This window comes from Lynx canadensis, chromosome B4 (genome assembly GCF_007474595.2).
Source record: "Lynx canadensis isolate LIC74 chromosome B4, mLynCan4.pri.v2, whole genome shotgun sequence".
NCBI lineage: Eukaryota > Metazoa > Chordata > Mammalia > Carnivora > Felidae > Lynx > Lynx canadensis.
In genome coordinates this window covers 132686514-132710096 of record NC_044309.1, presented here as the reverse complement: position 1 = coordinate 132710096, position 23583 = coordinate 132686514, and the positions used below count along the sequence as shown (strand labels likewise).

At 50.5% G+C, this 23583-nt stretch overlaps 2 protein-coding genes across 4 annotated transcripts in view; both read right to left on the bottom strand.

Annotated features, from left to right (window-relative positions):
* Positions 1 to 7922, bottom strand: part of TNRC6B (trinucleotide repeat containing adaptor 6B) — a 258256-nt gene extending 250334 nt beyond the window's left edge. For all 3 annotated transcript variants that reach the window (XM_030320703.1, XM_030320711.1, XM_030320706.1), the window contains exon 1: positions 7702 to 7922. The gene's annotated coding sequence lies outside the window, so the exon portion shown is untranslated. The remainder of the gene's footprint in view (positions 1 to 7701) is intronic.
* Positions 7923 to 20194: 12272 nt separating this feature from the next.
* The window catches only part of FAM83F (family with sequence similarity 83 member F), a 34834-nt gene continuing 31445 nt past the window's right edge, over positions 20195 to 23583 (bottom strand). Inside the window, exon 5 of the mRNA XM_030320700.1 lies at positions 20195 to 21824. Coding sequence (XP_030176560.1) covers positions 21775 to 21824 — 50 coding nt within the window. The 3' untranslated portion in view covers positions 20195 to 21774. The remainder of the gene's footprint in view (positions 21825 to 23583) is intronic.

The following is a 23583-nucleotide window of genomic DNA, read 5'->3' as shown; positions in this document are numbered from 1 at the left end:
TGAAGCTGCTTTCCGAGCCAGTTTACAAACCACAAAAGAAAATAAGTCTCATTAAAGCCAAACCTTGGGGCGCCTGGGTGGCTCAGTTGGCTGGGCATCCGACTTCAGCTCAGGTCATGATCTCACAGTTAGTGAGTTCAAGCCCCGCATCGGGCTCTGTGCTGACAGCGCAGAGCCTGGAGCCCGCTTCAAGTTCTCTGTCTCCCTCTCTCTCTCTGCCCCTCCCCACCCCTGTTCTCTCTCCCTCTCTCTCTCTCTCAAAAATAAATAAACATTAAAAAAAAAAAAAAGTCAAACCTCATTTCTGACCCAGCCTGAAAACACAAAATATCTAAACAGTTATTTTTTAAAATCTTTATTCAACTTTTTAAACATCACTAATGGGCTGTAACAAACATTTTAAGGAATCTCTATGCCCCCAACATGGGCATCTCAATGCCCCCAATTTCAGGACCCCAAGATAAAGAATGGCATGCTCTACTGATTGAGCCAGTGAGGTATCCCTGAACAGTTATTTTTTAATTTTTATATTTTTTAAGATTTTATGTTTTGAACTAATCTCTATATCCAAAGTGGGGCTCAAACAACCCCAAGACCAAGAGTTGCACCCTCTTCTGACTGAGCCATCCAGGCACCCCAGTTACTTTTTTTTAAAGCAAATCTTCATTGAGAAGAAATGTTCCTATGAAGACCATTGAGAAAATATTGTATATACTCCTTCATAATTCATGATCTCTGTCCTCAAAGGACTTATATTCTAGTTTCTATTTGGAAAGATAAAATATAGAACACAGAATAAAACAACATATAAGGTAGCATTTGTCTATTTAAAGTATTTATAGACTGCCTACTATATAGGCCAGGTCAGGAGCGGTCTTGGGATGCAAAAATGAGTAGGACAATAGCCTGCCTTTGAGGAACTCATAGTTGTATGGGGGACGCCAACAATACAGTAACTCCGAATGATCAGAGCTCTATTCAGCAGGTACACACAGATGAGAACACAGAGGCTGCGTACAATCGCCGTCAGTTCTAGTTCATCAGGCACTTATTTCCACTGGTCAGTGCCCATCCCTTGTTAAATATCAGTTATTAAAATATCTTTTTTACTTTTATTTTCTTTTAAGTGTTTATTTTTGAGAGAGAGCAGAGGAGGGGCAGAGAGAGAGAGAGACTGGGGATCCAAAGCGGGCTCCGTGCTGACAGCAGAATGCTCGATGCGGGCCTCGAACTCACTAACCATGAGATCATGACCTGTGCCAAAGCTGGATACTTAACTGACTGAGCCGGTGCCTCTAAAATATGCATATATTTTTTATGTTATTATTTTTAAGTTTACTTATTTATTTTGAGAGAAAGAGAGAGAAAGCGCACGTGGGGGAGGGGCCGAGAGTGGGGGACAGAAGAAGAATCTCAAGCAGGCTCTGCACCGTCAACACGGAGCCCAATGAGGGACTCGAACTCTCAAACTGCTAGATCATGACCTGAGCCAAAACCAGGAGTCGGTCACTTATCTGACAGAGCCACCTAGGAGCCCCTAAAATATATTTTTTTAATGGTTATCTATTTTTGAGAGAGAAAGTATATGTGCGCGCAATCAGGTAAGGGGCAGAGAGAGGGAGGGGGACAGAGGATCTGAGGCAGGCTCTGAGGTGTCAGCAGAGCCCAATGTGGGGCTCAAATTAATAAACTGTGAGACCATGACCTGAGCCGAAGTCGAATACTTAACCAACAGAGCCACCCAGGCGCCCCCAGTTATTAAAATATTTTAACTTTACTTTTTAAAAAAAAAAAAAATTTTGTTAACGTTTATTCATTTTAGAGACAGAGAGAGACAGAGCATGGATGGGGGAAGGTCAGAGAGAGAGGGAGACACAGAATCTGAAACAGGCTCCAGGCTCTGAGCTGTCAGCACAGAGCCCGATGCGGGACTTGAACTCACGGACCGCAAGATCATGACCTGAGCCGAAGTCGGTCGCCCAACTGACTGAGCCACCCAGGCGCCCCTTTTAACTTTACTTCAAATTATAAGCAAAATGAGAACTACCGTAATTACTATATGAAAAAACAGCAACACGCACACAAAAATAATGTTAAAGGGTTAGAGGAAACGGTGAGAACTGAACTTTAGGGATACCTTGGGATCCCCAAGCAAGGAAGGTTTGGGTGTTTGGAGAGGAGCTGGCTGTAGATACGGGGAATACAGTTATCAAAGGCCAGCAGCTGGAACCACGTAGGTAGAGCTCTCCAACTCTGAGGAGCACACAGCTTAGGGCTGTGTTGTCCAACACAGTAGCCACTAGCCACATGTGGCTACTGAGCACCTGAAATGTGGTTAGTCTAAATTGGGATGGGGTAAGTGAAAAATCCACTCCAGATTTCAAAGACCTAACACGAAAACAAAACAAAACAAAACGAAAAGGAATGTAAAGCATCTCACTGTTTTTTTACTGATCACACGTTTACATAAAATATTTGGGGTATACTGAAGTAAATAAAATGTTATGAAAATCTATTTCATTTTTTCTACCTTTTCAGTGTGGCTCACATTTGTGGCCTGCAGTCTACTTCTACTGGACAACACTAGTCTGAGGCACTTGAAATAACAAGCTAGAGTTTAAATCCTCTAGGCAATGAAACACCACTGAAGGTTTTCAACCATGAGTGCCTGTGCTAGATCTGGGGAGGGGACAGGAAACAGAAAGTGCTGTTTCAGGAAGATTAGTGTGGGGGCAATCTGTAGGATCAAGACCCTAGAGGCAGTTGTCAATGTCAAAAGGCTGGCAAAGGTCGAAGGGTAAGCAGGCTCAACTGGATGGTACACAAGGTGTTTGGAAGTCACACGCTGGGTGGAGAGAGGAGAAATCCAGAGCAGGGTGAGGTGAGGGAAGAGTGAGCTGCAAGCCCTGGCCCAGCCTGGATAACCAAGGTGCACTGTTGAGCAGACTGAGCAAGGTCAGCCACTGTTTAGGTTAGATCTAGTGGGGGGTCAGGGGTTAGGGGTCAGGGCTCCCAGGCAGAGGTACAATTCAGAAGAACAGGATCAGTGTCCTCTTCAGCAATTTCAGATCTAGCTCTGTGTGGCAAGACTTCCAACAGTGAGATCAAGTCCCAGAGAAGGTAGGAGTAGAATGCAAGGCTACCAGAAACTACAAGAGGGCAATAAATTATAAAAGCAAAGCCCAGACTCACAACACAGCCAACGAATATTTACTGGGGGTTTGCCGTGAGCCTGAAGCTTGGCTGGCTCTGGAGACAAGAGAAACAAAACAGACGTGGTCCTGAATCACAAATTGTGGTGACAGCTACAAAAAAGGAACAAGAGATCTGAGAGACCTGACTGAGGGTGGACTGGGGTGGTGGTGGGAGGCCATAAAGGAGAGCCTCTCTGAAGAAGTGACATTTTAATCGCAACCCTGGAGGCAGGTGGGTGAAGATTAAGGGGGAAGCGGGGGAAGAACAGCCCAAGCCAGGAGAGTGGTGCATACAAAAACCTTGAGGCTGCGAAGAAAAGGTCTGGGTAATTCAAGGAACTGAAAGAAAGACTGAGTAATTAGGACATCAGAAAGGGGGGTGGGCCATAAAAGAGACAAGGGAAGGCTGGAGGGGCAGGCAGAGGCCAATCGTTCAGAGTCTCATAGGATGAAAAATAAAATCCCAAACGGGCCTCAGTACAGCAGGAAGCCACAGGGGTTTTGACCAGAGAAGTGGTCTGATCCCCATGGCGTTCTAAGTACTCCAATTACCTACACTCTGCTCAGACTACTGAATGGGAGCCAGCTTGGCAGCAAAGAGGCAGGAGCCAATATTTGTAGCTGAGTAGCAGGATTCCAGGTCTGGGATAAGAGAGTTTATTATAGGGCCCTCCAAGTGTTCCAGGGTCGCCAGCAGGGAGGAGGATGGCATCACCAAAAAACACAGAAAAATCGGATAAAGAGCTGGCTTAGGAGGCAAAGTTAAACATAACCTTAAACATATGAAATATGAACAAATAGTGAAGAATTCTAGCAGTAAATATTGATGTTTTGGAGTGTGGGAAGAGAGGTCAGACGTGGATATTCAGGTCAGCAGATACAAAGGTGACAGTTTAAGTCCCAAAAGTAAATAACATTTTCCAGGAGTAGAAAGAGAAAAATAAAACAACAAAAAGAGCCTAAGTCTGATCCTTGGTGTTTATCTCTGGGATAGAAGTCAGGAGAGAAAGAAGTCCTCATACTATATCAAAAGGGATACAGTATGAGGAGGAACTTTTTGGGAGATGGTGAAACCATCCTGATTGTCGTGGTGGTTACACGAATCTATACCTGTGTTAACATTCATAGAACTGTACACATACTAAAAGTTAATGTTACTGTATGTTGTTTTTTGTTTTTTGTTTTTTTTTTTTTAAATTTTTTTTTTTAACGTTTATTTATTTTTGGGACAGAGAGAGACAGCGCATGAACGGGGGAGGGGCAGAGAGAGAGGGAGACACAGAATCGGAGACAGGCTCCAGGCTCTGAGCCATCAGCCCAGAGCCTGACGCGGGGCTCGAACTCCCGGACCGCGAGATCGTGACCTGGCTGAAGTCGGACGCTTAACCGACTGCGCCACCCAGGCGCCCCTGTTATTTTTGTTTTTAATTTGAGAGAGAGAGGTAGAGAGAGAGAGGATGGGGGAGAGGGTCAGAGAGAGAGAATCCCATGCTCCATGCTCAGCACTGAGTCTGACGTGGGGCTCCATCCCATGACCACGAGAGCATGACCTGAGCCCATATCAAGAGTCAGATGCTCAACTGACTGAGTCACCCACACACCCCACTGTATGTAATCTTTTAAATAACGTTTTTTAAAGACGTAGGGATAGTCAAAAGGACTGCTGCAGGGAGACATAACAGGATAAATCCCGAAAAGATGCTCTGGGAATTTTAACCATTAGGTAATTGGCAACCTTGGAGAAAGCCTCAGCGAGTGGTAAGGCTGGGAGCCAGGCTGCAAACGTTCAAAGAAAAACTTGAGCAGTGAAGAGAAGCAGTCAGTACAGCCTCCTCTTTTAGAACTCTGGGGATGAAAGGAAGAACAGAATGGCACACAGCTCAAAGAGATAAGGGGAACTGGAAGATTCAGCAAACTGGCAGAGCCAACCTTCTACACCATGAGTTGCTCCATTTCCGTATTCTTCTAGAACGTGCATTTTGCACGTGAATTATTCACTTTATTATTGTCCTGTTAAACTAAAACCGCTAAAACAAACCCAAAATCATTACCCTTTTAACTCTGCTCCTTAGTTAGCTGACATTTACTGTGCTCCTACTACGTGCCAAGTACCGTGTTAGATACAAAAGTGAGTAAGGCCTGGTCCTTGGAAGAGCACACAGGGTTTATCACAATCACAAGGTACTGGAGTGGAGATCTGCACAAAGGGCTCTGAAAGCCTTGACCTTCTGAATTAAATGCATTTCTATTTACCTTTATAAAAACCAAACAGGGAAGAAATGAAGACAAAGCGTGGATGCAATTTTGTAAAAATGTTAATTTCTAAAAACTAAGAATGAGTTTAACATTAAATTCTTTTTAAATTATTTATTTTTTATTTATTTATTTTGGAAGAGTGAAAGAGAGCTTGAGGGGTGAGGGGCAGAGAGGGAGACAGAATCCTAAGCGGCGCAGAGCCCGATGCGGGGCTCAAACTTACTACCAACCTCGAACCGTGAGATCATGACCTGAGCTGAAACCAAGAGTCGGGAGGCTCAACCGACTGAGCCACCCAGGTGGCCTAACGTTAAATTCTTAAGTCAGGTATGGGCAACCTAATCATCAGTGGCACTTGCCTTTTCTTTTCCTGTCTACCTTCTGCCTTTCTTCCCATGGATAATTTAGGAGGCAAAATGGAATAAGCACAGACTTTGAAAACAGACAGGCTTGAGACTAAACACGGTTCTTCGAGGATCTTTTTCTTATCCATAAAACAGTAATGACACCTTCCCCACAGGCTTGAGAGAAGGATTAGGAAAAAATATAAAGAGGTTGGCATATGAGAAGCAGGCAGTGAATGTTGGTTAACGTTACTATCATTCGAACAAGTGGTATTGTTCTGATTTAAAACATTTTTAAGGGCTTCCATTTGAATGAGGAAAAAAATTATTTTTTCAAGGGCATGATGTTCATATGCTACCTTAGAAATGCAGCTTGGTAATTCCTTCTTAAGTCCTATCAGAAACTATTCTGCTCAAATACATGATGTTGGGGACAAACACTTAAAAACGGCCAAGAACCAAGAAAATATAAAGGCATCGTTATTATCATCGCTGTTTCCCAAGTGGGACAAACCGGTCTGATTTGTGCTCTGGATCCCTTAGTGTAGGGATCTACCTACGTTCATACCCCTCCCACTACCTACCTACAGCAAAACTGCACAATGTAGAGGTGCAAGACTATGTGCTAAAAGTTCTTTAAAGACGCATTTACATAACACCACCAAGTATGTACAGTTTCAAAGCCAAGATCATTGATGCTTCTCCCAATCAACAGGAAGCTATCATCCATTGAAATTCCCCACAACAATGAAGGAAACAGCCTCTATTGTTCAACTTTCACAAAATGCTAAGATGCAAAAATTTATACACCTTATGTCCGTACGCTTAACTACTAGGGTGAAGAAAGGCAACCAATGACGTTTTGTTCACTATGGAGAAATATCTCTGGCCAATTGTGTTGCATAATTTTGCTTCTATCGTAATACAAATGACCAACTTGAAATTCCCCTTATCCCTCGCACAATTTTTGCATAGGTGCTAAAAAGTAATAGAACAGCCAAAAGACACATGAGATGGCAAGGAAACTTAAAAGCCCGACCGGTACACTGTGCCTAAAGAACTGAGGACAGGCTGGTCTTTAAGAAGCTACCGTTACTGGGTATCTTGAGCCACTTTAGGGTATTCCGCCCACCGGTATAAGCCCGCTAGCTTGAACCTAAGGGAAACCAGCCCACAGGAAGCCCGAAAACACTCCTCGTGCTGTTTCGTCCCATTTCCTTGCGGAAAGTCTGAATCGCCTCTCGAAGGTGGCCACACACCGCAGGGCTCTGGGGTGAGGGGCGGGAGCGGGACCCCACCCCCACCCCCGGCCGGGATTAAGCAGGGGGACGCATTCCCGCCGACACGCGGGTCCCACACAGGCCTGACGCCTCCCTCTGCCACCCGCCAGGCAGGGGGCCTGACGCGCCTTGGCGGGCCCGGCTCTCCGCCGCGACGGGGCGTCTCTCCCCGCCCGGAGGCCCCCCAGCGACGGGAAGCGAACCCGACTCGACCAGCCCACCCGGAAGCCCTCCCCCAGCTCACACCTGCTGGCGCGTGACGCCCGGAGCCGCGCGCGCCCGCCAGCCCCGGCCCTGCCATTCGGGGCGCCTCTTCCCTGCACGCCGGACGTCGCCCGCGTCCCTCCCCGCCCCGGGGTCGAACCCACCACACGCCCGCCCCCACGGAGCGCGCGCTCAACGCCCCCGCCCCCGCCGGGGCCCGCGCGCGCTCCCGCCCCCCCTCCGGCCCTGTCCCCGCCGCGCGCGCTCACTCGCGAGGACACGCACACGCTGCGACTCAGCTTGACAGGCCGGCCCGCGCCGCGCGCTCCCGCGGGCGTCCTCGCCCACCTGGCCCTCCAGCTCTGACTGGGCGGTGCGCGGGGGGAGGGGAAAGGGCGGCAGTGGCCGTCGGTCCTCACTCACCGCCGAGCCGCGCCGGCTCCGAGTGCGCGGCGTTCCGCTGTGAGGCGATGCGCTGCGATGCGCGCGGTCCCCGCTTCTCCGCAGGCTATGGAGGCGACGTAGTAGGGGGACTGAGGGGCGCGGGGGGGTCACTCCCTCCCGCTTCACCTCCCAGAAACACGGGGACCCCAGAAACTAAAAACAAAATAAACAAACTTTCCCCTCCGCCTCCCTCCCCCAAAACCACAACACAAACACTCGGGGGCCCGCCCAGAGTCCCACTCCATTGGCCACAGGGAGGATGCTTCCGGCTCTCACTGGCTGGCTTTTATGCCCATCAAGCTGCTGTTCCGCCCCTCCAATTCCTCGCCGCTGCCGTCGCCCCTCATTGGTCAAGTGCTTCCCGTTTGACGAGCTACGATTGGCTGAACTGCCTGCGCCAATCATTCGGGGACACACCCCCTCAGCATCCCAGAGGCCGCTTCCTTGGTCGCGGACCCGGAGAGGCGAAGGGGAAACTAGAGCATGATGGCGGCCGAGCTCACTTGGCGCAACCATCGTCTTTTTTCCTTTTTTAGCTCATTGGTGCCTCGCTCTCGCGCTGCTTCCACTGAGCTCCTCTCTCCATCCAGTATTGCCTAATAACGGAATCTATACGCGCCGGCTCCTTGATTTATCCCCTTCGAAGTGCTGAGTGTGGGCTGGTTGTACGTCATTGGACTGTCAGAATGTCACTCCCTAGTCAAATCTTCAAGCTATTGGTGGAACAGCCAGAAAACCCGTCCAGCAACAAGGACTAGTGCCATTGGTTTGACTCCACAGAGTTCTTTCCTGGTATCTTATTGGGCAAATAGGCGCGTCAGTCAGCTCTGGATTCCCTGTGCTACAGTTAATTGTTGGCTGGGAGTTTGCATGACTCTGGTCGTTTTGGCCCATAATTGACGATAATAATGACCATCGTTTATTTTGTGCGTACTTTGTGCCAACTACCGTTCTGATTTCTTTGCAGGGATTATCTGGTTAACCGTGTGAGTTTTACATTGTCTAAATTTTACAGTTAGAAAACCAAGGCTCCAAAAAGGTTAGGACACTTGCCCAAGGTCACCGAGATAGAGAGTAATTAGTGAACCGGCATTTGGAGGGTAGGAGGTCTGACTCCAGAGCCTACCCTCTTTTTACTGTAGTGCCTCCCCTTCGTCCAGAATCTTACCTGCCAGCCAACATATCTTAAAAATATTTCATTCCTAATGCAAGTTCCCCCATCAGTTTCCAGAGGTGACATTGTGGGAGACTAAAGCTATGGAGAGGTTGTCATTGCCACCACCGCATTCTCCTCTGGCACCCATTCTTCCCTATCCTAAAGGAAACCGTCTTGGTGTTTCCTGACCAGAAGCTCATCTACCTCTATGTTTATTTTCTCAGCTCTATAAATGAACATTTCCACATCCTTGTGTGCCAAGCCACCTTCCTCAACCCCCACTCATCCATCTTCAGCTCACTCTTTAGAGAGAGACCTCAAGAACCAGAAACAAGAAGAAAGAGAGTCGAAAGAGAAATAAAGAATACATCGCTTTAGAAATAAATTATTTATTACATGCAAATGGAACAGCCCTTCAGCTCCTGGGAAGCTTCCAGAGTGGCCCCTGATGCAGTGCAAGACGTGTGCTCCTGGCTGGTGGCCACTAGATTCTTTTTCTGTGGCAGCTTTCAGCGAAGTGAATCCAACATTCCAGCCAGGGGAGGGCAGGATGCTTAGAACCCAATGCCAAAGAGCCGGCCCCAGCCTCTGGGACTGAAAGGATCTCCAGAAGCACAGTTCTGGACTCCAGCCCACATTCCGTCTCGGGTAATTAACATTTTACCATCCCAAATCCCCATCCCCTGTAGCTTCAGTAGGATCACCGCCCTTGTTTCGCTTCCTGATCCAAGCTGTTGTGTAACCTTGTTGGCACTGCTTTAGTAATAAAACAACCACTGTAACACTGTAATGCTCAACACTTAACAGACTTTCAGCAGAGGAAGACAAGGCATTTCACAAACATCAATTAAGATTAAATGGCAGGTATTCCTAGGGCAACTGCCAGCCAGCAGAAGGACAGAAGAAAGATCATGAGTCAAATTCTAACAAAGGTCCTAAGAACCTGATCCTTATAACTACATGCACATACCCCATACTAGCATTCCAGTATGGGGATTCTGAACCAGAAAACACAATGAATGAGAAATGTTCAGAGTCCAAAACCTTCCTTACCTTCATATTTGGTTCTTTGTAACTCTTTTAACCCTTAAACCAGGGGTTGGTTTTATAGTTAATTGTTGGACATATCTGTCTCCCCAACTCAGTTATAAGTTCCTTGAAAACAAATGGTTTCATCTTTTTTTTTTTATAAGTTTATTTATTTTGAGAGAGAGACAGAGTGCATAAGTGGGGGAGAGGCAGAGAGAGGGAGGGAGAGAATCCCAAGCAGGCTCCGTGCTGTCATCATGGAGCCCAATGCGGGGCTCAAATGCACAAACAGTGAGATCATGACCTGAGCCAAAACCAAGGGTCAGATGCTTACCTGACTGAGCCCCCCAGGTGCCCCTGTTTTTCATCTTTGTATCCCTTAAATGGTTCTGATTATAAAAGGTCCCCAAACAAATAATTATTCAGTAAATATTTATTGTGTCTGTGGGCACTTTCCTAAGGTACAAGAGCTACACAGATGAATAAAATACCTCTGCCTTCAGGGACTGCAAATCTGGTGGGGGTGGCCAAAATGTAAACAGATCATCACAGTGCAGGTGGCTTGGAAGAACATGGGAGGGACATGGGACTCAAGCTTGGCGGGGCAGAGCTGGCTTCCTGGAAAAAGTGACATCTACGAGGAGAACTGAAGGATGAAATGCGGTTAGCTAGCCAAGGGGCTGATGATGTGTAGTGATCTGCAACGTTTGCTCTCTGCGGGCAGGGAGCAGGAGACGAATATCCAGGAATGGTCGAAGTCTGGTCTCCCCGTAACCTTGATTTTTGAGGGCCTTCAGCTGTCTATCCCCTCCACCTCCTTGTACTTTCCCCCGCCCCCCGGAGAAAGCAGAAAGCTGGAAACCCTGTCATATTTGCCCACTTGAGAAAAGGAAAATGATTTCCAAGTAAGATTGCTGTTTTTCTGATCACAAAGGTAACACTGAGTAAAAGATCTCAGACAGTATAGAAAGTTTTAAAGAGAAAAGCTCTCTCAAATCCCTACAAGAGCCAACTCCTTTTAAAAAGAGTATCTTCCCAGATTCTTCTGGATAGACCCACACATGGATTTCTTCTTCCAACAAACAGCGGAGTGTGGTTTAACGTGTGCACCCTGAGATCTTATTGCTCGGAACTGCAACTTTGGGTGGGGCCCATCCTCACTTTCTATACTTATGGGAAGGAGGCCAATAAATCAACCAAATATTTATTGTGGAGGATGATGGTTTCAAATTCCTGTTGCAGCAAATGACAAATTACCACCTGTTATGGGACTTTGGGGCTTGCTCAGGCTAGTGTAAAGTCAGTGAGTTGGGGGGGAGGGTTCGCTATGTCCACGGCCCTGGGGTTTATGGGTATCCTTTGGTGGTTGTGGAGTCAATCCATGCCCTGAAAAGGCAGCCCAGGTCAGAGAACAGCATGCTAGAGTGCTCTCCTATGCTGTCTTTCTCGTTTCTTCTCTGCATGCTACTCGGGGAAAATATTTTTTGTTTGTTTGTTCCAACTCACCCAGCTTTGAGAGTAAAAAAAACTTGTCAAGCCCTGCACAATTGTATTTAGGCCAAGTGCAGTATGTTCTTGGAGTGCTATACTATTCTTAGAGCTCTATATGTGGTATTCTATACAGCTGGCTTTTTGCTGGAAGGGAAGGCAGATTTAATGAGTGATAGCTGCCTTGGATGGCTACCAAAAGTGCTCCAAGCCATTCCAAGCAACAGGCCTTCCTTTTTTCCCTTGAGAGATTGCTCTGTGATCCCTGAACACGTTGCACTGGCCTGGACAAAATCCAATGCAACGGGAATTTCTGCGAACGATTCTGCAATGACCCACAAGCCTGGGGTGACATAGCCAGCTGGATCCGCTCCAGCTCCGATTTCTGTGGCACAGGAGAACTCCATCCACCCTCCTCACTGGCCTCTCATTGCTATGAGACGTTTGGAAGTGTTTGTAAAACATTCTCCGCTTCTCCAAATGTATAACCATGGGAAGATCCCTGTAAAGGAACCTACCAGACAGCTGGTAATGCTCTCTGGAGCGGTGGGTGTGGCCAGAGCCAAGGCCAAGAGCAGTGGGGGAGGGGAATTTTCTAGAGGGTGCTGATTACAGAGGACATGCTCATAAGCATTTATTACATGTCTGGTAGCATTTATTGTGGAGCAAAGCCCTTGCGACAGACGCTGTGCCACTTCTAAATCACCTCTCATTTCTTATGACCACACTTCCTGAAAAGCTCCTAGTGAAGCAGCAAGCACTGGGCTCCTGTTTGCTGGCCAACATTAGACCCACAGGAGGTTCACAAGAGAACCGGGAGAAGTGGCTGTTAACAATAGCTACCCTTCCATGAACACTTGCTTGCTGTGTGCCAGACGCGGTACTGAGGGCTTTATGTGGATCGTGGCAGTTAATCTTCACAGCAACCTTGGTTATCCCCATTTTCCAGATAGGGAAACTGAGGCACCGAAGGGCTGACTAATTTGCCCCAGGTCACCACAGGTAGTAGCCTGACAGCTGAAACCAGACAGTCTGACTCCAATGAGTAAGCTCCTTTCCTCGCTGCTGTGTTGCCCCTGAGACAACACTGCAGCCAGGGAGACAACCAGCCTCCAAAGGAACAGTTGCCCTCATAGCCTTTATTATGTCGACTCCATGCTGCCCTACAGACTCGGGGAAAGAGTCAGCTTCTTCCTGGTTAACTTTTTGCCTCTGGTGGTCCTTCTTCTGCCTCCTGGTTGTGAACCGGCTCTCCTCCCACCCTCTTCAAAGCGGCCTCCTCTCTTCCTGCCCCCTTTTTCTTCTATTTTCCTTTTCTCAGCTTCTTAAATAATGACCTGAGGCCATCACCACCGGGGCCCCTTCCTTCTTTAAACCTGGCTTCGGGGCCCTAACTCTCTACCGACACTCCTTTCTCTAAGCTCATCTATGACCTCTTGTGGCCAAGATCCAAGAGACTTGCTCAGTTCTTGTCTCCATGGCTTCACCACTACGTTGTACTCAGAGAATCTTCTCTTGGCTTCCCAAAATAGCCAGCTTCCCTCCTACCTCTACAACTGTCCAGGCTCTTTTTCATACCACCTCTTTCTCTAAGCTCCTTCAAAGGAGTCTGTCTGCTCTTCTCTCCTTATGTTGCCTTCCGGGGGGGCATGGGGGTGGGGGTGGGGAGCTGGGCCATTGTCCTGCCTTTACCTCTAGGACTGCAGATTTTCATCCCTGTCTCCAGCCTTCATTCTGCAGCCAGCTTGCTGCTCATCTTGTGCAAGTCACATAAACTGAGTGTCCATTTCTTGCCTTCTGAAATGGATACATTGAATCAGATTCGACTCTACAATAATGAGAAAGCCTGGAGTTTTTAAGCACATACCATGCCAGGCGGGACCAGCTACGTAATTTGTGGCCATACAAAATGGAAGGAGGGGGCTCCTTGTTCCAAAACTATTAAGAATTTCAAGACAGCAACAGCAGAACATTAAACCAACATGGGACCCTTCAGCTTTTAAGTGTGGGGCCCTATGGGACTGTGGAGGTTGGCTGTCCGAGAAGCCAGCCCTAGTGCCAGTCACTATTCTAACAATTTTATATGTGTTAACTCAATCAGTCCTCATAACAACCTTCAGAGGTAGAATCAGATAAGGAAACTAAGGCAAAGAGAGGTTAAATAACTGTCCAAGATCATGTTTTTTCATCGGAGCTGAGAAAAATACCCGTTGGTCGCTGCTGTTGTGAGTCACACAGTAAAGGTTGGTTTCCTTCCCTGAGACCCTAAACGGCCACGCCTGTCCCTTCCTCTGTGATTTTGCTGCCCTGGATGCCCCTCCCTCCTTCAGTACCAAGGTCTACACTTCCTTCAAAGCTCAGTTCCAGTCCCCTCTCCCCTCTAAGTGGCTTCTGGAGCAGAGAACTCAGGCAATCTCTCCTCCCCCAGAGTCTCTAGGTACCCTGTGTAGAGTCAGAGCCACCCCTAGCCTGGTCATGGGACTATTTATAGCCTTCGGAGCACTCACTTGCCCACTGCTTACTGTCTTAAGGCTCACTGATGACCAGTTCTACAAGGCTAGAGAGAAAACTTCTTTAAATCTCTCTCCTCAACCTTATAACAGCTTATGATAGCCTGTCTCACCCACCAGACTGGCAGGCCTTGAGGGCAAATACTATATCTGAATTTTCACTACATCTTTGATACTTCTAATTCTCTTGAAATAATTCTTTCTCAGCTCTGGACCTTTCCGTGGAATGCCCTACCTCATTCTTTCCTCTCCCATTCACTCACTCCTCAGGTATTGGCTTAGAGATCACTTCCTCCCCTAGGAAGCCTTTCCTGACCTCCACCCATGGATTAAGTGCCTCCTTTAGGCTTCTGCACCACCCTCCCATCCTTCTCCATTATAATGCTCTCCTCCCTGTGTCCATCTTCCCAATGAGGTTATGAACACCTTGAGGGCAGAGACCAGGTCTGTCTTATTACATTGCCTTGTCACGCTAAGTTTGTTTGAACAAATGAATGAAGAAAAGTAAATATTAAATACGTGTTGGTTAAAACTCCAGGCTCTGTTATGGCTCTCAGCACAGGGCTGGGCACCTGATGGATGTTTATGTAAACTTACCAAATGGGTGAAAACCAACAACTCCAGAATTTCTGTGAAGAAGTAGGCTTGGTGGCAGCAATCTGGTTAAAGCAGCAATCTGGATGGTTCCTCTTTTTTTTTTTTTTAACGTTTATTCATTTTTGAGAGACAGAGACAGAGCGTTAGCAGGGGAGGGACACAGAGAGAGGGAGACACAGAATCTGAAGCAGCCTCCAGGCTCAGAGCTGTCAGCGCAGAGCCTGACTCTGGGCGTGAACTCACGAACTATGAGATCGTGACCTGAGCTGTAGTCGGATGCCCAACCAACTGAGCCACCCAGGCACCCCTGGATGGTTCCTCTTGACAGAATAATGATAAAGGATCCCAGCTGTGACAGTGGGGAGTTAGCGTTAGGCAGAAAAGTGTCCTGGGTCAGGGGTTGGCAAACAAGGGCTTGCCAGCCAAATCTAGCCACTGCCTGTGTTTGCATAGCCCACGAGCTAAGAATGATTTTTATATTTTTAAGTGATTGGAAAAATTAAAAGAATATTTTGTGACACATGAAAATCATATGAAATCCAAATTTCAGGGTCTAGAAAGTTTCATTGGAACATAGCCACGCCCACTCATTTACATACCAGCTGTGGTTGCTTTAGTGTTACAACAGCGATGGATACCACATGTCCACGAAGTCTAGAATGTTTACTATCTGGCCATTTACAGAAAAAGTTTGCCCTCCCCCCCCCATCTTACTTTTACCCCGAGGAGGAAAAGACATGTGCTGCCCGCTGGCCACAAGGTGTCAGCATCTCACCACGGTGCTTTCAGACACATGGGCTCCTCTAAGGAACCACAGCCAGGACTACTACTGGTTCTGGGCCTCAGGCCCTCCTCTGCCCTTGAGCAACTCCCAGTCCCCCTGGGGAGCCAGCCTGGATGTAGTTGCAGAGGACTTGGCGAAAAGGCTGGAAGAAAGTTAGGGAGGATCTGGAGCCCATAGGGTATAGGACTGGCTTGGGAAGTCCAGTGGCTTGATACAGGTTGGCAGGCTTTTCTGGATGTGCTGTTTTTTTTTTATTTGGGGCTCTTTTTTGGTTTGGGTTTAATCTGTATTCTATAAATGAAGGAACAAACTGATATTATTTTATCCAAAACTATCAAGAATAGTTGTGGGACTTTTTCACAACCACATAAGACTGTGGCCCTCTTCCAAGCCTGGAAACAACAAACCCACAGCGATGGGGTGGGGGTGGGTATGCACCGGGGAACATGGGGCCCTGCCAAGCAAAGCTGCTCACAAACAGCATCTCTGGCAGGGTTTCTCCACGTTTCTTTCAAAACCTGGGCCTTGAGGGACACCTGGGTGGCTCGGTTGGTTAAGCGTCCACCTTCAGCTCAGGTCATGATCTTGCGGTTTGTGAGTTCGAGCCCTGTGTTGGGCTCTGTGCTGACAGCTCAGAGTCTGGAGCCTGCTTTGGATTCTGTGTCCCCTTCTCTCTCTGAGCTCACGCTCTGTGTCTCTCTCTATTTCTCTCTCTCAAAAATAAACACACATACACACACACACAAAAAACCCAAAAACCCAACCCTCAGCCTTGAAACTTCTTCCAGTTGACGGGAATTTAGCCCTGTGCCAACCACTCAATGTGAAAGCAGGCAGAGAATCCAGGAGAGAATGTCCTAAGAGGGAAATGATAAATCCCTCACTAGAACACACCGCCAGAAGCATGAGCTGGTAACTAAGCTTCCCTGAATGTTAGCCGCTGTGCTAAGTGCTTTACTCCCTTCGGCCTCTGGAAAGTGGCACCAAGATTATCCCCATTTTACACATAAGGAAACCGAAGTTCCAGGTGGGAGGCGGTTTGCCGGGTCATTTAGCTAGCACGTGGCAGGGTGGGGAATCCAGCGCCAAACTGTCCATCCTGAGGACTATCCTCTGGCCACCATATGCCTCAGCTAAGGTCAAAGCAAACGGCATGCCCCAAAACACAAGCTCTACCAAGGCCTTCCTTGCCCACCCTTCATCCTCAGGCCTATCTCACAGTCAATTGAAGGAACAAATGAATAAAGTCTTCCAAGTGCTGCAGTGAAGTGCCTCTCCTTGTCCAATCACCTAACTTCCAAGGCCTTCCAGAAAGAGATGAGCCAGCTCTTCCAGCTGCACTCAGGAAACATGAATCACAGGCCTGGTTCTGGGTTCTTAGCACAGGATGGCATGCGCTTCTCCCTTGCTTGTGCTCAGTGGACCATGGCCACTGCAGGCATGCACGCTGCCTCTTCTTGCGTTTTCCTCCTTCCTTCCTCTGGACTCCCCATGCTCTTGCCGGTTTCTGTGGCAGGTCCTAGCTGGTCTCCTGTGACATGGACGTCTGTTCCTGGAGTTGCTTTGTAGTGGCTGCAGACGATACCTAACTTCTAGCCACTTTACTGGATGAAGACTTGTCTCCAACTGGCTGTCACTTGGAGAAGCCATGTGCAGTAACATTGCTCTAGATGGGTCCACATAACCAGATTCTAGCCCTACCCATGACTTGTTGGGTGGCTGGACAAATTTCTTCACCTCAAGGCCCTCACCTCCTCGTCCCGTCTTTGTGTTAGCAATTTGAAAGGAAGCGTGTCGTCACCCCTGAGCCGCCAGAGGGGCCTGGGGACGCGGCCCACCCAGTCTGGAGCAACTGGGAGAGGAAGACTGTCCACTGAGGACACATGCTGAAAGGAGAAGTCTTCCCTGAGGAAAAGATTTGTTTTCCACAGGAGCGTTTTGTGTTAGCAGGGGAGGGGCAGAGAGGGAAGGAGATACAGAATCAGAAGCAGGCTCCAGGCCCTGAGCTGTCAGCCCAGAGCCGGACGTGGGGCTCGAACCCACGAACCGTGAGATCACGACCTGAGTCACGGTTGGGTGCTTAACCGACTGAGCCACCCAGGCGCCCCATGAAAGACGTAGCAGTTCCCAGGAAATTAGGTAGCAGAGAGCAGAATCCTGTTTGGCCTCCATGCACGGTCTCAGAATGTTGGGAACAAGACTGAAAGGGTCATGATCAATTCTGGAGCCTCTGACACCACCCAGAGCCTGGCTTATTATCTGTATCAAGTGGCTGTCAAGTTTTCAATCATTTAACAATGAAGTAGATACTGTGGCTACAACAGTGACCCAGACAGATGGACAGAACTACAACTACAACTACAACTTCTGGGTAGGCACCCCAAGGACAGAACGGGTACCTATCAGCTGCTGGCTGATCACTCACGCGTACACCTGCCAGCTTTCGGCCTTCTCTGGGGTGCATATGCTCTCAACCTCGGTCCGGCTCAGCTTGCTAAGCCTGGGGTGCTTGTTCTGCACCAAACCTCCTGCCACTGGAACAGCAGTGTGGACGATTACAGTGACAGCTGCTGGGCCCTCTGGGCAAGGAGGAACGACTGTGGCACACAGCCAGGTGATAAACTACACCCACCGTGCATGGCAGGGCTTGTTTGCTGCTAAGGGGGCTCTGCTGTTGTTTACTTGTGACGCTCCAGGTAAGCAGTTCCCACCTGGCCTGACTTGGAGAGCGTGGAAGTTTCTCTGCTGTCGGCCCTGGCTGCCTTTTGGGGGTGAGGACACTGTTGGGCAAGCACACGGGAATGTCCAATGGTGCTTTTCCACATAGGACTTGACTGACGCTAAAGGGAGGGGAACAGATTGGGAGGAAACGTTAACGGGGTGCTCTGTGGAGTGAGGCAGATGTGCGCACATAAACACACCTGTTCCAGGGAGCACAGGGCAGTGAGGAGCTAAGCAAGGTAACGGGAACAAAGATAGAAGATACATGTGTCGGTCGCAGAAAGCAAAATCTTTGGCAAATGAACCCACCTCTCTGGGCCAGGGCGTTCCGGCAAACAAAGACAACTGCTTTATAGGGGCATGCACACGAAAGCACGTCAGAGAAGCAGCCGGTTGGGCATTGAGGCTACACAGAGCAGTCTTTCTCAACTGGGTGACTTCACCTCCCGGGGACAGTTGGCAACGTCCGGACACATTCTTGGTTGCCTCATGAGGAGAGGTGCTACTGGCATTTAGTACATAGAAGCCAGGGGTGCTGTAAACGTCCTGCAATGTGTCATTCTCCCAATGGAGAATTTTGTGGCTCTAAAGTGTCACCAGTGTTGAAGGTGAGAAGCCCCGAGCTAGAGGAGCAGGCTTAGATCTGCATTTTAGGTGACATGGCAATCCCATGTACCTCCTCATCTGAAAAATGGGAATAAGGCCCGGGCTGCTCATCACACGACTTTGGGAAGCTCAAGCCCCAAATGCCCAGGAAAACGTTTTTGCAACAGGGCTCTTTCCTGAGCTCTTCTTAGTTTGAAGCCTGCAGGTGACTGAAGCATCTGGCACAGTCACTGGCATATAGTAGGGGCTCAGTAAACTAAAAAGAAAATCATCATAGAAAAAAAAAAAGGCCCACTTCCCCTCTCTGGACTGTTTTCTCCACTTTCAAGGGCACCTTTTTTGCCTCTTCTATTAAGTTCTACACAGGCAGAGGTAGTGTTGTTAGGAGAGGCTGTGTTGAAAGCACCCTTGAATGACCAGAGATAGGACTAACCATCCCCAGGGGACACATGGCACAGGAGACTGGGAAGTTTTGCCGACTCTCAAGGGGGAGCCTTCAGCCCTGCGCAGGGGTCCTGTACTCCCCGCTCCCACGTGGCAGGATCCAGGTGGCAGCCACCCCAGGGTCTCGGTCCTCAGCTGCCTCTGCTCATCAGAGGTCAGCGTGCCCAAGGAGCTGTGTCAGTTGTTGGCATTCAGCCTACGGAAACTGGATGCAGAGTGGGCAACTTGGTGCTGGGGGGGGGGTGTGGGAGGGCCCCATACTGAGAGTCCTGCTTCATCCCTGCCCCTCCCGGAGGCCTTCCCACGTGACCGGGACTGTGAATGCTGCAGCGTGGGTACCAAGGGCATGATCCACCCTTGAACTTATCATCCATCTGAGAATGCCAGATGTATCCTCGAGATGTGAGGAGAGAGCGAGAATACGTCGCCAAGTGTGTGCAACTGCTAGAGCAGACGGCAGATGTACTAAAAGCCAGAAGCCCAGAGGCAGAACGGAGAGTGGGCCGGGGCCTGGGCAGAGGAGCGAACACCAGTAGCCTCATTTTAGTGCTTCAAGATCCCCAGCAATCTTTGGACTGCTGTCTCGTTCCAAGGCCCTCACAGCCGGAGGGGCTCAGAGGCCATCTTGTCCAAACCTCCGAAGGGGAGGAGGAGACAGGCCGTGGTAGAGGCAGGTGTCCCGCCTCAGCCGCCAGCCCTCCGCCCACTATACGGTGGTGCTTCCTCATGCTCTCCCACCTCCGTGCCTATGAAGAAAGTGAGAAGATCCCGTCTTGGCACGTGGGGAAACTGAGGCAGAAAGGGCAGGCCGGGCTCGAGGCTGCAGTGACTGGGAGCTTCCAGTGTGGATCCTCCCACATGTCAGGCCTGGGAAAGAACAGGGCCCACTTTGGGTCACAAGAGGGGAAGGGGTGCCGTAGGCCAGCTTCTCTTGTGGGGGGCTGGGCATAGACAGGAAGCCCTTGGGAAGAGCCCTTAGGATCTGGTCCCTTCCCCGGGGCCTCCTGCCTTGTCCCCAGAGGCCTCTACTCTCCCCACCAAGGGCGATCTTGTCCCCCTACCACCACCCTCCACTCCCCCGGTTTCCTCTCTCCCTTCCTTCCCCTCCAGAACAAGCACGTGCCACATTGCCAGCACTTCCCAGGAAGTGTTTAATCCTCATAGAAGCTCAGGGAGGTGGGTTGGGGATCCCCTGCCCCCCCACCCAACACCCTAGAAACTAGCCTCAAGATAGAGAGGAGCCCCTGGGAACCAGGCTCACCTTTCCTTTCCTTGTTCCCTCCCCTCCTACCACAAGAGGCCAGGTTCTCCAACAACTGCACTGGGCCATCCCACCTCCTGCTTTGCTTCAGTGCCCCCAGTGCCCTCCCTCAAGCCAGCATCTGGGCTCCTCCCCCAGGTGCTGCTGGTGCTCCAGGGTTTTTGCAGAAGGAAAGACACAAAGACAAGAGTTTGGTTCAGAAGAGGCTGAAAGAGGCCATCTGGGGGCGCTTCCACTGGGTGATGCGGGCCCCTCCGTCCCCCCTGTGGCTAGGGCCCCCCAGCAGTCGGCTCTCAGAGCCTGAAGTTTGGCGATTTCTCTGTTGTCCATTCCAGAAATCTCTCCTCAGACCCCATCAGTCACACAAGTGGGGAGGGGGCAATGTGCGACTTTAGGCTGCTGTCCCTGGCCAATGTTGTGGCAATGAGGGGAGGCTAAGGCTCCTAAATGCAGCCTGTCCTTTGGCAGCAGACGAAGGCCGGTCTTTGGCTGGACTGTATCTAGGGCAGGCACACTGGCTGGTGAAGGGGGCTGAGGGCTATCTCAGGGGTGGGGGAAAGGATAAATGCTCTTGTCTGCAGGGCTCAACCTCCCATACCGCTTGAGCCTCCCACTCCCAACCAAGCTCTCTCTCCCTGCCCTGGGCTGCAAATCAAGGCACATTAAAGGGAAGCAGCAGCCCCAGCTAAAGGCACTAGAAGAACCCCCGTATGTGCTTGCAGCAGGCAATAGCCGAGGAGGTCTGGACCACTGGCGCGGAGACTGCTAAGACAGTGGGGAGGGAGGGGAAGGAGACTTCAGTACAAGAGCCCTCTGAATGGCAGAGTCAGATCCTGGCACTGGCTGAGGAGAGGCCTTCCCCTCATTTCACTCTGGGTCTAGTACGGGAGCCTTGCAGGAACCAGGCTGGGAAGGTGACAGCGGCCGGTGCCCCGGCTGCCCTAGCTGCCCCTTCCACCCTGAGTTCAGAGACTTGGGGAAGACTGGCTCCCTGGCTCAGAGCCCCATCCTCTTCCCTCATATCCCACCAAGCCTCTTGGGGGACCAGAAGCACCAGGAAGCCCGGGGAAGGAGAAGTTAGGGGGCTGGGGCTGCCCTGGAGACCCTATCGCATTGGGCTCACCCCATCTGGGGACCTGCAGGGCAAGGTTGGCCCAGTGGAGGGAGGGGGTCTGGCATAAAGGAGAGCAGATATTAGTCAAGCTTCCACTTCATGTAAACAAGAAGGAGTGACCCCTGCCCGGCGGCGACAGTCTCACGGCGGTGGCGTGTGATTGTCTTGATGTGCTGCCGACTCTCACATCTGGGATTGAGGGTCCCTGAGGCCAGGATGGAGGCTGTTGGGCAGGAAGCAAGTAAGGGTCCGAAGTGCAAACTGGCGCAGGGTTTGACCTGTATTCTCCATAGGACAGGGCTGGGGCATCCACAGGTCCTGCCCACCGCTGGCCTGTGTGGCTCAGGAGATCACGCAATTGCTGGCCTTGGAAGGGCTGGGATTCGTTTTGCCTGCAGAGACAAGGGACACAGGCGAAGGAGGACGTTAAGTGAAGCGCTCAGCAGACTCGCCTCCCACTCCTCTCCTGTGCACAGCTCAAGCCTCCAATTTAGGGGCTGGGGTCACTGTCTCCCTGCCAAGCTGCTGATCTGGAGTCAGTAGGGCCCCCCCCCCCCCCAGGAAAGCAAAAGGAAAGGTTCTCCCGGTCTGGTCGTCTCAGCTAGATTGTCACTGATTGGGATATCAAAGGGATCTGCCATCTCCTGACCTCAGCGGTGGGGGCGGGGGAAGGATCCAGAACCCTAATCCACAGCTACAGTCAATGACTTAAAAGTCTCTCCAAGAGGCAGTTTGCCAGAAGCTAATACTGTATGCAGCCTCACAGTTTACAAAGCGCAACCAGTCGTTCTCTCGGGTAATCCGCCTGGGCGGCTGCACTTGGAGAAGGTAGCATTAGCCCTGTCTTACAGCGAGGGACGGGGGGGCCACCAGCTCCCGGAGTCAGTCAGGGCCGGCAGCCGCCACAGCCCTCCACATCCAGCGTCAGCTCCTGCCACTGAGCAGGCGTCCCGGGAAGGGGCCACCAGGGTCAGCAGGCTGACTGAGAGCCAGGTACCGTGGCACAGACCACACGCTCAGAGGGGTGGTTTTGAGAACAGAGGATAAGGGAGCGCACTTCACCGAGGGGAAAGGGGGAGAGAACGCTGTTTTTCTCCTGGCCAGAGAAGCCCGTTTCTCCCAGCCCCCTTCCAGCCATTTTTGCTTTCTTTACAATCCCAACCAGAGGCCTGGGGCTCCTTTGGCTGGATTTCTGCTGTGGGAGCTGCGGGGGAAGCAGGGAGCTGGGAGGCAGCCCTGGCCTCCAAGGTGGCCTCTGTCCTCAGGGGCGCTGGCTGTCTTCCTCCCAGGTGGGAGCTGTTGAGTTATTTCCTGCCGGTCCCTCTCTACACTGCAAGGGTCACCTCCCCTGCGTTCACACCACCTTCCTAGATCACTCCAGCTGTGAATTTAATTAAGGTGGCGGCTGCCTCCTCTCTGGGCCATTAGCAAGGGAGACACTGAACAGGTTCGACTGCCGCATCCCCCCCCCCCCCCCCCCCCCCCCCCCCGCTCCCAGGCTAACCACCACCTGGTCTGTGTGGACTGGACTCACTCCTCAGGACTTGCTACAGGTCCTGCCTGGCCTCCTCGGAGACCAAGCCTGAGGCGTTTAAGGCTTAGAGGAGGAGGGAGGGGAGCAGGACAACTGTGCCGCCCCCTCCCTGAGGGCTCCAAGGGTCAAGGAGCATGGGTCATCTTCCGAGCCGGGCCGCATCGGATGCAGCTCTGCCCAAGTGATTACTGCTGCTGTCCCGCAGTCCCCTTGCTGCGGCAATGGACACAGCCATCCCGGCTTCCTCTCTGCAGTGGCTTGTTTTATGTGCTTGGCCTACTGAGCAGATGCTGAGTTCCTCCCCTGAGGCAGCAGCATTTTAGAGGCAGGTAAGTGGATCGATCCCTGCATCAGGAAGCAGGGGCAGGAGTGTGGCTTAGAGGAGCCTGCTTCCTAAGACTGAGCTCTGCCCCCGCTCCTGCCCTCCTGCTCAGAGAAGCCGGGAGCGGCAGGGGCGACAGCCCAAGTTTGCCTGGGTGTGCTTCCCACTCGTTCCAGAAAGCTGACAGATGCCTGCAGAGGTTCTTTGGACACAGGATTCATTCGCATGCCTCGGACAGAGAAATTGGTTTGAGGGCGAATTCTCTGTGTTCCGTCATTCCTTCAGTGTCATTCCT